The sequence below is a fragment of the Mustela lutreola genome, chromosome 8, assembly GCF_030435805.1.
Source record: "Mustela lutreola isolate mMusLut2 chromosome 8, mMusLut2.pri, whole genome shotgun sequence".
NCBI lineage: Eukaryota > Metazoa > Chordata > Mammalia > Carnivora > Mustelidae > Mustela > Mustela lutreola.
This window is the reverse complement of record NC_081297.1, coordinates 139405207-139421668: the sequence shown is the minus strand read 5'-3', so window position 1 is coordinate 139421668 and position 16462 is coordinate 139405207. Positions and strand designations below refer to the sequence as shown.

The following is a 16462-nucleotide window of genomic DNA, read 5'->3' as shown; positions in this document are numbered from 1 at the left end:
GGTGTACACACAATTTCATTTATCAGTGAATAGAGCTTCTCTTATCAGAGGCACTGGTTTTTAGCTTGCAAGAGAGAAAACACGAGACTCTACAATGTAAAAGTGAATAGAGACAGAACAAGATGTATGTTATGAAAATGGCTAAGATCAGAAACTTGGCCTCTATTCCAGACAGATTTTTCTTTTTAAGTAAATCATAGTGGGACAGAGGTGGAAAATGACAGTTTTTAGAATTGCATAGCAACTTGGTCAGCAACAGGGAAAAGATACCTGAGACCGGACTACAAATATTAAAAATGTGATTTTTAATAATATAAGTACAAAATTTTATTTCTTTATACAACTGTAATGGGATTTGGATCAAACCACTAGAATTTAAAAAACAAAATAAAACAATGATATAAAAACTGCAAGAAGGTCTGAATCCAAAGTTTTTCCTCTAGTAGTACCAAATTCCACAAGGTACAGACTATTATACAAATGTGTACAAATTTAAATACAAATACAATAGGGTTGGGGTTTAAAGGAAAACAAGCCAACAAAAAGTAGGTCCTCATCAGGATTTCATTAATGTGCACAAATGACAAGGGTAGGATTGACTTCTTCCGTACTAATCCGTGTCTTCAAGGCCCCTCGTTGATATACCCTGTGTCAAACAGGAAACTTCCATGGGTACAGATGAGGCGTGGCACAGGGTCTCACACAAAATCAAACCCAGATTTCTGCTCTTCTTGATTTTGGTTCCCAAACATACCCATTTCCTTGTGTTTCCCCAATTAAACTTCACAACCGCTCTGAGCTGAGGGCCAATCAGCAGCCAGAGTAGTCAGGAAACAAAGCCCCGGGACCACACCAGCGGGAAGAGGAAAAAGGGAGTAAGTTAGACGCAGGCTGGCTGCCTGGTCCTCAAAGATCTACTCTGATGCTGTCGTGCTCCGTCTAGGCCCGGGGAGAAAAGCACAGTTACCCCGGAGCTTGGTTTTGGCAGGGAATCTCACACCAGATTGAAAAACAGCTCTGAAGTGCTCAACTGTCTTCTTTGGAACTGGGAAGCAAAAGTCTAGTTCTTTGGAAAAATGGGCAGCTGCGAATGGTAACATTCCTTTTAATTATGCTTTCTTGACATTATTGAATAATAAAGCATTAGAATCCCGACATAATGATTCCTTTTTGAGGCACGATACCTTAAAATGTGGATGATTTGGAGTTTTCAGAGGAGACCAGAGGAAAGACGGAGGGAAAAATGACAAATCTGCATCTTCCACATGCTGTTGCTGGTGGAGACTTTTGTTATTAAATTATATATACAGAAATTTACAGGATAAATTAAAATCTAAGAGATTCTAAAGAGTTAAATACACATAATTAAAACACATTCACACGCGCACATAAATAAACCTACATGAGAATCGAGTACTTTTGCAATTCACTTATGTGTGGAATGCAGAACACTGGGTATCTATCTGTCCACCAGGGGAGCCAACGGGATGAACCCAAGAATCATGCTGGGCAAAGTTCATCTTCCCCAACCATCCAGCAACTAAGCAGCAAAACCTGTGAGGACTCAGTGACTAAGCTAATGCCGCCGATGGAAGATACCAGCAATTAGTTCTGCAGATGGAATATTCTGGGTCATCTCACAATATATGCAATTCAACTTGTGCAATAACAACTTTACCCTCTCCAAGGTGTTTTATGCTGCTGGGGCTCACGTAACTCCTTGGCCCCTACTGAGGCTGCTAATGGTACCAATGATTACAAGAAATTTTGAGACACGGACACCTGTATAGCAGGAATTGGAATGAACCCCCTACGAAGTTCACCTAAGCCACTGCAGTAACTGTAAGATGGGAATGATTTCATCACTTCCTACCTAGGTCACTTCAAATTGAAAGGCTTTGTATGTTTAGTCACCTGGCATCTTCCCATAATCTTTCCTATTACATTTCCGACTGTAAGACAGGTAAGGCAAATGGTCAGTGATGGGTCTGGAGGTACAACTGAGTTTGGAAAAAAATCACATTTTAGCTGTCCATAAAGAGATGCCCTTGGCACCCAGAACAAGCCCCCAGCCCCCAAGTTACACTGATTTTTAAGGCAGATTTATCCACCACAGGAGAAATAAGAATCCCAAGCCCATATTCTTGCCAAGGTTTCTTCTTGGCTAAACCTTTGCCATTTCATAAAATTATTAAAAGCAAAGTAGTTACAGTCCTATGTATATATTGTACATTATATATATATATATACATATACATACATATATATGTATATATATAAAAATTTAAAACCTACACCCGGAGGCCAGTGAAGGGATCTGGAACAGTCCTATATACACAAACCAGCAATGGGGGAGGATAAGGTCTCTGTCCCGGGACTCCACGCTGTCACAGTCCAGGCATGATGTAAGCAATGTTGTCTAGTGTGTTTGACTACAAAACAAAGGAAAAGGTTCAGCTGAAGAGTACTCTACCTTAGTTCCCCGAGACCTATTTCTTTGTCAGGGGAGAGAGATGAGAAGGGAACCGGAGAGTTAGAGAAAGCTGCGGGAGCGTGAAGCTGGCAGCCTGTTCTCTGCTCTGCTAGAAGCTTCTCTACTGGCTCTTTCCCATTAGTCGTTGTGGAGAAGAGGCAGAAGACTCCTGTACTTTCTTTGTGTGCAGAAGACCAAACAGGCCACAGAGGAGTTGAAGCCCCTCAAGGCTGGAAGGCTTCCCTCCAGAGGACTGTTTAGGGAAATGGCACGCTTTCTAGCTGTGCTGAAGGCCCGGCCTGCACTCAGCAATATGGTACCGTGTGTGTGGGCCAAGGGACAGAGGGAGTGCCATCTGCCAGGAAGCCATGTGAGCCTGTGTCCGACAGAGCTCATTAAGGCAGGGCCTCTGTGGCTCCCGAGGGGTCTGGCTGAAAAAAATCCAAGGACAACTCACCAAGACCTGTTTGGGACAGCCGTTCAGTTCAGGTAGTTGTGTGGTCAGACACGCCAAGGGGCCAAGCGCGCAGATGATGGAATCCAGAAGCACTGACAAACTGCCGGACACGGCCACCATGCCCTGAAAGGAGAGCAGGAAGGGAGAGCAGGTTGTAACTCGGGGCCCACTCCTGACGCTCCCTCCACGTTCTGGTTGCTTTCCTCACGTTGGTCTTTAAGTCCTGCCAGTTCTCTGCAATTTGCAGCAGAAATGAGAAGGTATCTGCTTTGATAACTCTGAAGTTGTTTAAAAAGAAAACTTTCACAGTACGTTTCCAGGTTCCTTTCTGTATTCCTAACTCACCCTCTGTGCGACCTAAGGTCAGTCACTTAGACTAACCTACTCCAGAGAGAAGATCTATGGAGTTCATGTGTGCAAAAGTACTTTTCTTTTCTTTCTTTCTTTCTTTTTTTTTTTTTAAAGATTTTATTTATTTATTTGACAGAGAGAGACACAGCGGGAGAGGGAACACAAATAGGAGGAGTGGGAGAGGGAGAAGCAGACTCCCTGCTAAGCGGGGAGACTGATACGGATCTGGATCCCAGGATCCTGGGATCATGACGTGAGCCGAAGGCAGACGCTTAACGACTGAGCCACCCAGGTGCCTGCAGAAGTACTTTTCTTATGAACTCCATGAATATAGCTCAAATGTGGTAACGACGAAAGTTCTATAGCCCTACACACTAACGTGTGACACACACATACGTGTACTTCTCGCCTGGGTGGCTCAGTGGTTAAACATCTGCCTTCGGCTCGGGTCATGATCCCAGGGTCCTGGGATCAAGCCCCGCATCAGGCTCCCTGCTCGGTAGGAAGCCTGCTTCTCCCTCCTCCCTTTCCCCCTGCTCTTGTTCCATCTCTCGCTGTGTCTCTCTCTGTCACATAAATAAATAAAATCTTAAAAAAATAATAATAATTTAAAAAAATATATGTTATTTATTTATTAGAGAGATGCAGAGAGAGCACAAGTAGGCAGAGCAGCAGGCAGAGGGAGAGAGAGAAACAGGCTCTCCACTGAGCAGGGAGCCCGATGCAGGGCTTGATCCCAGGATCCTGGGATTATGACCTGAGCCGAAGGCAGCTGCTTAACCAACTGAGCCACCCAGGCGCCCTAAGAAACAGACTCTTAACTATAGAGAACTGACAGTTACCAAACGGGAGGCAGGCAGGGAGATGGGTGAAATAGGGGTTCTGGAATGCATTTGTTGTGATGAGCACCAACTGATGTATGGAGTGTTGAATCACTATCCTGCACATCTGAAACGACTGTTTCAAATTAAAAATGAAATTACTGCATGGTAACTAACTGGAATTTATTTAATTTTTTAAAAAAAGGTTTTATTTGTCAGAGAGAGAGCACAAGCAGGGGAAGCGACAAGCAGAGGAAGAAGCAGGCTCCCTGCTGAGCAAGGGGCCTGATGCGGAACTTGATCCCAGGACCCTGGGATCATGACCTGAGCCAAAGGCAGATACTTAACTGACTGAGCCACCCAGGCATCCCAACTAACTGGGATTGAAATAAAAACTTACAAGAAACCCTGGTATGGAATCTCAATATGCAAAACAGCTAAAAGATCTGGTTAAAGTGGAAGTGGGGGTCTACGGCCTCACTAGGGCTCCTCTAATCCATCTCTGTGGAAGACTCGAACGTCAAGAAATAGATGTGCACCATTTTCTGGTTTTGGAAGGTCTCTCTCCAAAGTCTCCATGAGACAAAACCCTCCAGATCCTTTCAGGCCCTGTTAGAAGAGCACTTCCCTTTGACAAAATCTCTCCTGACTCCCCCTAACTCTCTTTGTTCTCTAGCTACCCTCGCTGTATCAGTTCAGCACAGAGCAAAAGAGGGAGACAGAGTTAGGAGTAACGCATGCTGGGCTCTGCTACAGTGTGTCCACTTGTCATAGTCACTTAATTTTACTAGATTCCTAGTATCCAATCTGTAAATAAGTGACTTGTAGACATCAATGTTCCTTAAAGCATAGTATGTAATTTTAGGTAGCATATAGGCGAACACAAATTATTCTGACATACCCATTGTGATGTATTATATTAGAAAAAAATTAGAATATCAGACTTGTGATATCAAGGATATCATTGTGAAAGCATGGATAGATTCAGTAAAATAAAAATATAAGGTAAATAACTGAGTGGTGCAAGGAAACTGCAAAATTGTGAGAATGTATTCAAGTGACTGATGCCTGGGAAAAAGCAGACTGGAGAGGGACGGGAATTACTGCTAATGGGTGTGGAGTATCTTTTGGGAGTAAAGAAAATGTTCTGGAATTAGGTAGCAATGAGGCCACAATTCCATCAATATACTGAAAACCGCTAACTCCTACAGTTTGAAAAGGTAAACTTTATTGTTTGTGAATTAGATCCCGATAAGACCCTTTGTTACATAAAATAAAGTGGGCTAGGAAACTTGTGCAAGTCTTTCCCTTTTCTAGGCACATGTATGTGTAACTCTCTCCAAGCAGCTGCTCATAGAAGCTGACTTGTTTTAATGGCTGATTATGTATATGCTCTACCTTTGCAGTGAAACTGTAAGTTTCCTAATGATATCACCTGGAAACCATCAGGAAGAGAGTCAGATTTTCTTTTCTTTTTTTCTTTCTTTTTTTTTTTTAAAAGATTTTATTTATTTATTTGACAGAGAGAGATCACAAGTAGGCAGAGAGAGAGAGGAGGAAGCAGGCTCCCTGCCGAGCAGAGAGCCCAATGCGGGACTTGATCCCAGGACCCTGAGATCATGACCCAAGCCGAAGGCAGTGGCTTAATCCACTGAGCCACCCTGGTGCCCGAGAGTCAGATTTTCTACTTCCCCAAGTTTTGGAATAATGCCTAGGTACTCAACAAATATTTGCTAAACTAAATGGAAATATCAGGGAAAGTGTGGAATATGGAAGGGGCATAAAACAAATAATTTTTACTTCTAACTTTAGGAAACTAAGAATCATAAATAAGGATCCCAGGATATTTTATTCTGGAAATATCTTTATCTATTTAAATATCTGAACCTTTATGAAAATACCCTAGTTGTTTTGAAACCTGCTAAGTTATTGAAATTAGCCAAAAAACTTGGATAACCTTCATCTTTTGTGGTCTTTGGCATTTTATTTGTTGAATAATATTAACAACACAACTTTGGGGCACCTGGGTGGCTCAGTCAGTTAAGCAGTTGCCTTCAGCTTGGGTCATGATCCCAGGGTCCTGGGATCGAGCCCCACATCAGGCTCCCTGCTCAGCGGGAGTGTGCCGCTCTGCCTACTTGTGCTTGCTATTTCTCTGTCAAATAAATAAATAAATCTTAAAAAAAAAATACAACTTCCACAGAGAAGCAAGTGAATAGCTTCATATTCCAACACTGATTTCTCAGCTTAGAAATGGCTTTAGTAGCAAAGACTGACTTCCTTGCTGCAATGTCCTATTAGGGCCCAGTGGAAAACTGAAATACTACACGACTGAGTTAGCCAAGGGGGCAATATGATTAGAAACTGAATATGGTAATAGAAATGGAACATGACAGCTTTGCAGGTTAAGTGATTTTGAAATTGAAGCTTAAAGGGACAAAGATCTCCCTAGGGCACACAGTGCTGTATAATTTAACACGGAGTAATGAAGAGCTTGAGAATCTCAATTTCCCTATTTGTTACCTATTTTCTTTCTTTTTAAGATTTATTTATTTATTTTAGAGAGCAGGAGAGAGAGCATGAGGGGGACAGGGCAGGAAAAGGGGCAGAGGGAGAAGGAGAAAGTTTTAAGCATTCAGAATCTGCATTCAGCGCAGAGCCCAATATGGGGCTCATTGTCATCACTGTGAGATCACAATCTGAGCCGAAACCAAGAGACGCTTGACCAATTGTGCCATTCAGGTGCCCCTTGCTACCCATTTTCAAAGAAGTAGAAGCACTCTTAATCCCCTGTACAGTTTACCCTGTCTACCCAAGACCTTACTGGAAATGTGCAGAAAAATTCAAACTGTCTTCTAAGTACAAGTGATTAAAATTTCCATGGGATTTGTATTCATTTTTCCCATTGCATGAAAAAAAAAAGATCAAAATAAGTTACAGGATCATATGTTGATTATATCTCAATAAAAACTGGGGAAAGAAAGTTATAGGAGATTGCAACTCCTTTCTGTGCCATTGTTCAATGGTGTAAGCATAAACTTTGAGAGCTAGGATGAAGAGTCCAAATCTCTGGACGGTTCTACTGGTGTATATTTTCTTCATCATTGTCTCCTGAGCACCTGGAATAATCTAGCACACAACAGGAGTTGCTCAATGGATGCGCGTGGAAGGAGTAAATGGACTCATATCCTGTAAGAAACAAGTGACTGACAGTCACGTTCACCTCGGTTTCCTGCAGGCGGTGTCCGATGAGGCTTAGGGACTCCCCCAGCAGCTGCAGATGAGCAGCGACATCAATGGGCTCTGTCTCAGGGGCTTTGGCTGGAGAGGCTGGCAACAGCATGGTGGTAGGCGGGGATTTCTTTTGGGGTGACAGTACTCCTGCAGAGGAAGCTGAGAACAGAGATGAAATAGAGAGAGAACGCTTGCCTATGGCTTAGAACATCACAAAGATAGTCTTCCTGCTTTTCCCCCTTTTATGAGCTATACCAGGCATTTGGCAAAAGTAGGGACTGTGGGCCAAATCTGGCCCAAGCCTTGTTTTTGTATAGCCCGTGAGCTAAGAATAGTTTTCCATTTTTAAATGGTTGTAGAAAAAATAAAGAATATGTGACAAAGAGTGCCTATGGACCACAAGACCTAAAGTGTTTACTCTGGCCCTTTACAGAAAAAGTTTGGTGACTTCTGATTTACATTTTCTAAATTTATTTTTTGCAACCTGTAATATTCGGTAATAACATCTCAGTATCAAGATCTGCTTCTGACACAGGCTGCTCTCCTGATTCCTAGTAAAGAAGCAAGATTCACAACGCTCTAAGGAACAGAGGGTCGCAGTCACTACCTTTCACTTTCACGGGAACTTCTGAGCAGGATGCTTTTCTTTTCACAGTTGTAGCTTCTGCTTTGTTCTGTTTGTGTTGCAGATACTGAGCTTTTTGCTTCCAAATCTGCAGTCAGATCAGGGCCAAAGAAATTATGATAAATGAAACAGGACAAGACACAAAAGGGAAAGCAGTTATAGGAGAGGAGAGTGAAGGAAAGAAAGGAAAGCCTGGAGGGGGGGCGGGTGGGGGCTGAACAGCAACTCTGAAGCTGAAGGTACTGAACAGGCCTCAGATGCTGACCACCGTGCTATCTTAGTAGAGGACTCTTTAACGTTCCCCCATGCTAACAGGCAGGTCTTGGCATGGATTTTGAGATTACTTGCAGGTCGAAATGTAAAATCATGGGGTAAACATGTGGCTCAGTATGCTGTCCATGGGGTTCAATATGCCATCCTACTGGATGGCAATGCCAACCACAGGATGACAATGACCCGGAAAATGGGAACGAAAGATAACCTAACCTGGGTGACAAATATTTTCATTTCACCCAGATGAATTCCCAGATCACCTTCACATCACCTGGCTGGAGAGTGACTGGGAATGATTCCAATAGGACCAGTTTCCATTGTCTTCCTGGCTATTTGATAGTGGGATGGATTATTTGGTAATGGCCGATGAGGAGAAGGACCCGGAACCGGTTAACCTAGTGAGCACAGCCCATAATTCTGATCGGCAGTAACCAGGAGGAGGTGGCCTTCCTCCATTCATATCTGGTCTTACCAGTGGCTGTTTGCAGGAAAGGGCTGATTTTAGATTCTCTTTTGACCCATAAACACTGCCCAAGTGAGGCCATCTTTTGGCTCAAATAGAAGGTTGTTGGAAAACAACTAGATGAGGCTAGAAAAGACAGCCTTCCTGCAGCTGACTCCTCACTAGAGTAAACTGGCACCGGCCAGTGTTAACGCCCTCTGCCAAACCATTTTCTATTGATTTGTGATTTTTTCCCACTGTTTTCACTGTTGGCTGGATGGGCTATAGGAGAATGACACATTTTGGAAGGCATAAAGCAAGGAAAACCGTGTTTGTAAGGAAGTGTACTTACCAGTTTGTCCTTTTCTGGCAATTGCTTCCACACCTCAGCCAGTTTTTTACTAAGTTCCCCAAAATCTGGCATAAAAGAGTAAAAAAAAAATGTTAACACAGTAAAGGTTTGACTATAAACCAAACAGAAGATTGATAAGAGCAAAAACCAGAAAAAGGATTTTCTAAGCTCAGATTTAAATAGCACAAGGTTCTTCTATAAAACCGAACTAAAACCCCATCACTTTTCTTGACTCTTTTCTCTTGGGAGGGAAGGGGCTATTTTAGTGGTCATGAGACAGGCTCAAATTCTCACACATCTATTCTCCAGGGATTTCTCCCTTAAGCATCTTTCTGGTGTCTTTCAATTTGATCTCATTTTACAGAGCTTATCCACTTGGGCTAAAGAAAACTTAACGTTCTATGGAATTTGATAAAAGCTGTTAGATTTTTAGCAAGTTTCAAAAGCAGAGAACCAAAGAATTTCCCTCGAGTGGCCCAGAAGCGCAACGCTGCCCTTCCATTTGTATGGCAAGGTCACGCTTTAATAAAGCTCTCACATCTCTTACGGCACTTCATGTGTGCCTCCTAACAACCTTGACGAGTAGGTTGGGAAGCTATGGTACACATTAGGCAAATGAGATTTGTAGAGGTGAAATGACTTGTCAAGGTCTGTGGCAGAGCATTTTTCTCACCTCACTAACTTCTGACTCAGAGACAAATATGAGCAATGTTAAGTCCTTTTGCTGTAACTCACACCCAAGGGCCAGATTAAGGGAAGGATTAGCTAAAGGATCTTGGAGACAAACATCTGCGGCTTCACATAATGTACTTCAAAATATTTCATCTTACTCAGTTTCCCATTTTATCATTTTAAGAGCTATAAACAGAAAGCTTATCTCTTTTATGGATGGGGTGGACCGAGACAAAGTCTAAAGTGACTTCAGAACTGTGGGGAAAAATGAGATTTATGTTATTTTAATACAACGGGAAGAAGTTGCCTGCCGAATGGCTGAATTAACCGCACAGCAGCAAAAATACAAATGAAGAGTAACAAAACTGAAGACCGGAAATGTTCTTACCTATACCTGGATGGTCAGCCACGATGGTTACGCGATATTCTTTACAGAACACTTGGTAGGCTGACATGTTCTTCTTTTTTGGCTAGTGTCACAAAAATAGAACAGAGTAAGACTTCATTAGAACACAGGTCAAGTAACCCTGAATCCACAGTTACAAAACAGAGAAGAGACCTATACTTTTTCATCAAGGGAAGAGTTCTAAACCCCTAACCAGCTTCTTAAACAGGATACTCTTTAATTATATTTAATTTGTAATTATATTTAATATTTACTTAATAAAAACCACTTGCTACATGACTAGATTTTTCAGATTGTGGCCACTATTTGATGATTACTTGTAAAGCCATTCATTCTTCCTACACACAATCCCATGTTACATGTTTCTTTGAGAACTACGTGCTGAGAAAACCTTGATCCAGTCCTGGGCTATTTTTGTCTTTGAAAAGAAGAACCATATAATTTTCCTTTACTTTGGGACCAGAAGGCCAAGAGCCAAATCTATGTTACTTTAGTTCCTCTGGTTTTGATTTCCAGTCTTTTACTAAGTTTCCTGACCTTGCTTTTCCTGTTACTTGTAGTTTATCATTATTTTATTACTCACATTCTTGTGGTACAATGTAAGAAGTAAATAATAACTGAAGACAATTCTTTGGTAGTCAGTGGAAGATGAATCCCTCTCGCTTCAACAAACTGCTTTGTGCATGAAACATGCTTATTCTTCCCTGTATCATGACACCTCCACAAACAGGGAGGGAAGAGTGACAGGATTTAGCAAGGTAATATAGCAAAATGGAAAGAGCCCAGGCTTTGGATGCCACCATGACCATGCTATTTATTAGCAACACAAACTGCTTCATCCCTGAGCTTTAGTTTCCCTGTAAGTGAAACATGGATAATACTATTTGAGGAAGAGGTGGGAATTAATCAAACAGTGTCTGGCACTTCGGTAGGTACTTGGTAACATTATTACAGTATTATTTCTCTCACAGAGAGAATTCCAAGATGGCTCCCAGGATTTCCACCTGCTGGCTTACATGCCCTGTATAATGAATGCCTTCCTGGTGAGTGTGGGCAGGGTTGGTGAATACGGTGGGATATCACTCCCATGATCGTTGTTATATGGCAAAAGGGACTTTGCAGACAGAGTTAAGGTCCCTAGTGAGTTGACCTTTTTTTTTTTTTTAAATTAATTTATTCATTTGAGAGTGAGCACGCATGCGAGAGGGCAGGGGAAGGGACAGGGAGAGAGAGAGATCTTAAGCAGACTCCGCACTGAGTGCAGAGCCTGAATGCGGGGCTCCATCTCATGACCCTGAGATCATGACCCGAGCCAAAAATCAAGAGTTGGATGCTTAAGCGACTGAGCCACCCAGGGGCTCCATGTCCCTAGTGAGTCGAGTGTGAGTTAATCAAAAGGGAGAGCATCCTGAGTAAGCCTGACTTATCCTGGTAAGTCAGAAGAGCCCTTGAAAGAGAACAGACACAACAGCAGACACCCTCCTGCTGGACTTGAACTTGAGGAAAACAGTTGCTGCGAGTTCTGCAACCGTAAGGAACTGAATGCTGCCAAGAGCCTGAAGAGGACAGGACGTCTCACCTCAGAAGAGAACCCCTGCTCTGGCCAGAACCAAGCAGAAAACCCAGATGAATGCTGTCTAGACTTCTGATCCAGAGAGCTGTGAGATGATAGTGGATGCTGTTTTGCACCACCAAATATGTGGTAATCGGCTAGGCTACAATGGAAAACTACTATCAGTTCTTTTCTATTCCCTCTGCATTTTTCAAAATAGAAGTTGTAGCAACCACAAAGCCAATACAAGCCTTTTTAGAAAAAAACTTAAATATGGAGTGTTGGTGAAGGATAATAAGGTAAAATCATTTGACCTCAACTGATAAAGAGAACAGCAACAAGGCCTTTACTTTAACCAATTCATCTAAATAGTGACGGTCTTATTTTTGGTGTTCTGGTGAAGCCAGTTTTAAGATGCTACAGAAGTAAGTTCTGGGTGCTGCATCTTTGTTAATAACTTGGGAGCAGCTGCATAACCACAAATGTTCTAAGGCTCAAATCCTTCAAATCCCCCTTTATCGGGCTCCAGATACAACGGGATGGCACTGCACAGAGGGCAGTTCATGTAAGTTCTATATTTGGCCATTTGCACGTGTGAGAGATGGACTGATTAGTCTGGGTGATTCCATGAACCTACTTCTTGGAGCAGTGTGACAAAGAGCATGAATCTGCTTTCCCTAGATAGTTCCTATCCATCTCTTAGTGTGTGCAACTCACTACTCAAGTGTGATTCTGATATTTGTAGCTAACAACTAAAAAAGTAATAATTATGGCTCCTGAATCTATGCCAATGATTCCACCTGGTGCTGGGAAGAAACCAGCTGCACTGGGCTGGCATTCTGTTGGACGCAGAGTCTGTCAGCCTTAGCTGTGAAGCCGGCCTTCCTAGGGGATTTTCAGGGAAACCTGGACTACTTAAAATTCTCACCTTATGTGCTGACCTTAGAACTTAAACACCATGCAAAATGCAACTCCCCTCTGTGGACCGAAAGTCTGGAATTCAAACTAAAGAGTCCAACTTTCTTGAAGGCACAGAGATTGTTCTAAATGTAGTTTAGTAGTTAGAAATATACAAACAATGGATGATTTCTATGCATATAAAATATTTCTACATGATTCCAAAGACAAGGCCAGGAATTCCACTCTAGACTTTCCAATGCAAGAAAATACACAGTACTGCAAGTGAATCACACTAGTTACATCTGGAATAACAGGACTCCCCTTAATACAGTGGTAATATTCCAAAAACTTGGGTACTTTATCATATACTTTATTATTAGTAGCAAACGACTGCCAACAAACCCACTTACTAAATGTGACTCACAATGTTGTAATTGTGCAGCCAGAAGCTCCTTTTAAGTGTTTGATGACATATACCACAATATCAAGACCTTTCAAAGAGTAACTTTTTAAATTGTCAAAAGCATATTGTAAAGCAGTCATGATTAAGTCTTGGGAAATAGAACTCTTGGACAATCTGATAAAAATCCCTCTTCAAGCCCACCCAAAACTCTAGTCTAAGAGTTTTTGAAGGATAAAACATCTGGGGCCCAAGGCAAAACATAACTTAATCTTAAATCTTAAAAATAAAATCCTAAAAATAAACCTTGGTTTGGGGCACCTGGGTGGCTGGCTCAGTTGGTTAAGACTCTTGGATTCAGCTCAGGTTATGATCTCAGGGTCGTGCTATCGGGCCCTGTGTTGGGCTCCATGCTCAGTGCACAGTCTACTCAAGATTCTCTCTCTCTCCTCCTCCCCCTCTCTCCCCCCACCAACCTTGCACCCATGTACAGGAGCTGTCTCCTGCTCTAAAATAAATGAATGAATGAATGAATGAAACCTTAAAGCAAAAACAAAAACAAGGGGTTCCTGGGTGGCTCAGTTCATTAAGCAGCCAACTCTCGATTTCAGCTCAGGTCATGATCTCAGGGTCATAAGACTGAGCCATGCATAGGGCTCCACACTGGGCGTGGAGCCTGCTAAAGATTCTCTCCCCACCCCCGGCCCTGCCCCCACTCCCAGGCAATACATAAAACAAACACAAAACAAAACAAAACAAACCACCAAAAAATTGGCTTTCTTCTGCTGATGCCAAGAGCCCAATTGCCTCATTGATAGTAATACTATGTAAGAGGCCGTATAAAAGCATTGTCTGGAGAAAGTGACTTAAACCTTACAACAACCCTAATGAGGTAAATTCCATTAGTACTGCCACTTTATTTTTTTAATTTTTAAAATTTTTAAAGTAATCTTTCTGCCCAACACAGGGCTCAAACTCATAACCCTGAGATAAGGTATTGATTGTATGCTCTACCAACTGAGCCAGTCAGGCGCCCCATTACTGTCACTTTAAAGATGAGGAAACTGAGCTCCAGGGTCCAACAGGTAGGAGAGGCATGGCTAGCACCTGAACACAGGCAGCCTGGCTTCAGAGCCCGTACTTGTAACCATGATGTTCTTCTCAACCAATTTGACTGAGATCCCTAAATCTGATCTGGCTAAAAGAATAGGTGCCAGAGAAGTAAGGTTTTCACACCAAAACTTTTATTTGAACCATTCTGAATGGAAATCTTTCCAAAATATATTCTATTTGTCTGTTATGCCTCATAACACACCACTGTGTATAATTTAAACCACCTTTCTATATAGTGGAAAGAACATGGATCATGCAATCACAAAGACCTGGGTTCAAGTTCCTGTTCTGCCCCTGAAACAGGAGGGTGCCCTGAGCATGTTATTTCACTTCTTCAAGCTTATTTCTGTGAAATGGAGATGATACTGTCTTCACCTCACTGGGTTCCTATGAAAATTCACTGATATACCACAGATAAAACACTTAGTGCAATGCTTAGAACCTATTACAAACCATAGATATAGCTGATCTCGTCATAATGTACTAATTATGACTCAGCTCCACCATCCTTTCCTAGAAGGCAGGCCTGCAGCAATTCTTCCTGCCTCTCCATGCTTACTCGAACCTTCTGCCGGCATTACCTCAGTCATGCGGACTTCCTGTGCTTCTCTGAACATCCTCTGCCTTCTGGTATCTCAGCACCTTCACACACACCTTTCATTCCTCAAATGAAATATCTACTCCTCGTTTCTACCAGATAGTTCCTGTTTGGCACTAAGATTCGGTTCAGATGATATGGCCCGCCTGAGGAAACCTTCCCTGACAGCCCAGGCTTCCCTTGTACTCCCTCGGCACTCCACACAGGCTCGACTCACTGACATACTTGCCAGCCTCTCTTCCTACACCGAGAGCATCCTTTGAGTTGAAAAGATGCTGGCTGGCAAGGCAACTTACTCATCTTTAATCCACAGCACCTGGCCAGTGCCTGACACAACTTAAGTGCATTAGAAATAAGCACTAGATGGATAACAAAGTCTCAGAATTGTGTGTGTGAATCCACAGGCTGGGTGCTAGTTCACCCTTCTGCAAGAACAGAACAGGGGCAGGGAGGTCATGTGACTCATCTCTGGCCAGAGTTCCTTTCCCCAGCACCCAGGAAGCGCTCTTCAGAGCTGCAGGACACTTGTTTTTGCTCCTTGCATACCCTGTTTTCTTTCTAGATCTTCACAGTTGTCCAAAGAGGTGAGATAACTGCACAGTCGGCTTCCTACGAGGTCAATGTTATATTATAAAACAAGACAAAACAAAAACAAAACCATAAGAGCAGTCTCCTTGCTTGGTCTAATATGCAAAATGACCAGATGAGAAAAAAGCTTTAAAAAGATGTTTCCAAGCACACTTTATGCTTTGGAAGGCCAAAGCATAAAAAACAGAAATTGTAACCCTGGCTATTTACGGGGCCAGGCCCTGTGCAGAGCATGTTCTGTGTAACTGCTGTTCATCTATACCGCTGTGTTGTACAAGGGAGCCGTGAGCAAGCACCACCAAAGGACAAAGCCGGTAAGCAACAGACCAGAACAAGGACCGAGTCAGTGGTACTCGAGCCCAAGATGTCTACACTTCCTCATACTCGGTCTCTTCGACTTAGAAACAATGTCCGTATGTCCCAGTGGGACAGATCTCAGACACTAGCACACGGCGTCTGTTTCCTCTGACCTAGAACTGACTTTTAGCTTTGACGAAGACACCCGGCACTGGACGAGCATCTCTCGAAGATTTAGAAGGCCATGGAGTAAGCTGAAAGACTGGGCACGGGGTTAAAGACACCTCAATTAAAATTCCAGCTCTGTATCTTTTCTTCTCAGCTTCTTCCTCTGTCAAATGGGGCTACTGATACCTATCAGTGAAGACTGGAGAGATGCCAAATGCCGCGGCTGTCGTATGCCTAGACACACACTAGATGGGAGCTCCTGACTTTTACCATTCAGTGCTGTTGTCACTCACCTAGGGTTTTACCAGAGGGAGAACGTGTGTAATAGCACGACAAGTCTAGCTACAGCCGAGACTTCAGGGTATCACTTGATCCACAACAATGTCTGAGGGTGCCAGACACCAGGCCGCTTGGCTGGCCTCAGCTTGCTTAGAGGAAACATGAACGTTCTGGAAACACACAGATAACCGGAGGCATGCCTCTGAAGTGGCAACATCACAGACACTATTTTGAGTGGCTGTGAATGGGCTTTTATTGATTTAGTAAAACCCAAAGAAAGGTATCTTTGCAATGTTACCGGATCCTATTCCTCCAGTACAAAGACTTCCACTCCATGGGGATGACCTCAAAGGGGACATCATCAAGGTATTACCAGATGATTGCTCCCCTCCTTCCCAGAAAGCTGGATTCGACACAAACCAACACACGGGCAAACAGATAAAACCACAAAAAGGCCCCCC

General features: G+C 42.8%; 1 protein-coding gene across 5 annotated transcripts in view; it reads right to left on the bottom strand.

Annotated features, from left to right (window-relative positions):
- Positions 1–282: 282 nt before the first annotated feature.
- The window catches only part of HMGXB4 (HMG-box containing 4), a 29781-nt gene continuing 13601 nt past the window's right edge, over positions 283–16462 (bottom strand). For all 5 annotated transcript variants that reach the window (XM_059186806.1, XM_059186807.1, XM_059186803.1 and 2 more), the window contains 6 exons: positions 10089–10170; positions 9029–9093; positions 7944–8049; positions 7326–7495; positions 2931–3053; positions 283–2432 (listed from right to left, as the gene is read on the bottom strand). In XM_059186806.1, the coding sequence (XP_059042789.1) occupies positions 2388–2432; positions 2931–3053; positions 7326–7495; positions 7944–8049; positions 9029–9093; positions 10089–10170 (591 nt within the window). In that variant the 3' untranslated portion in view covers positions 283–2387. The remainder of the gene's footprint in view (positions 2433–2930; positions 3054–7325; positions 7496–7943; positions 8050–9028; positions 9094–10088; positions 10171–16462) is intronic.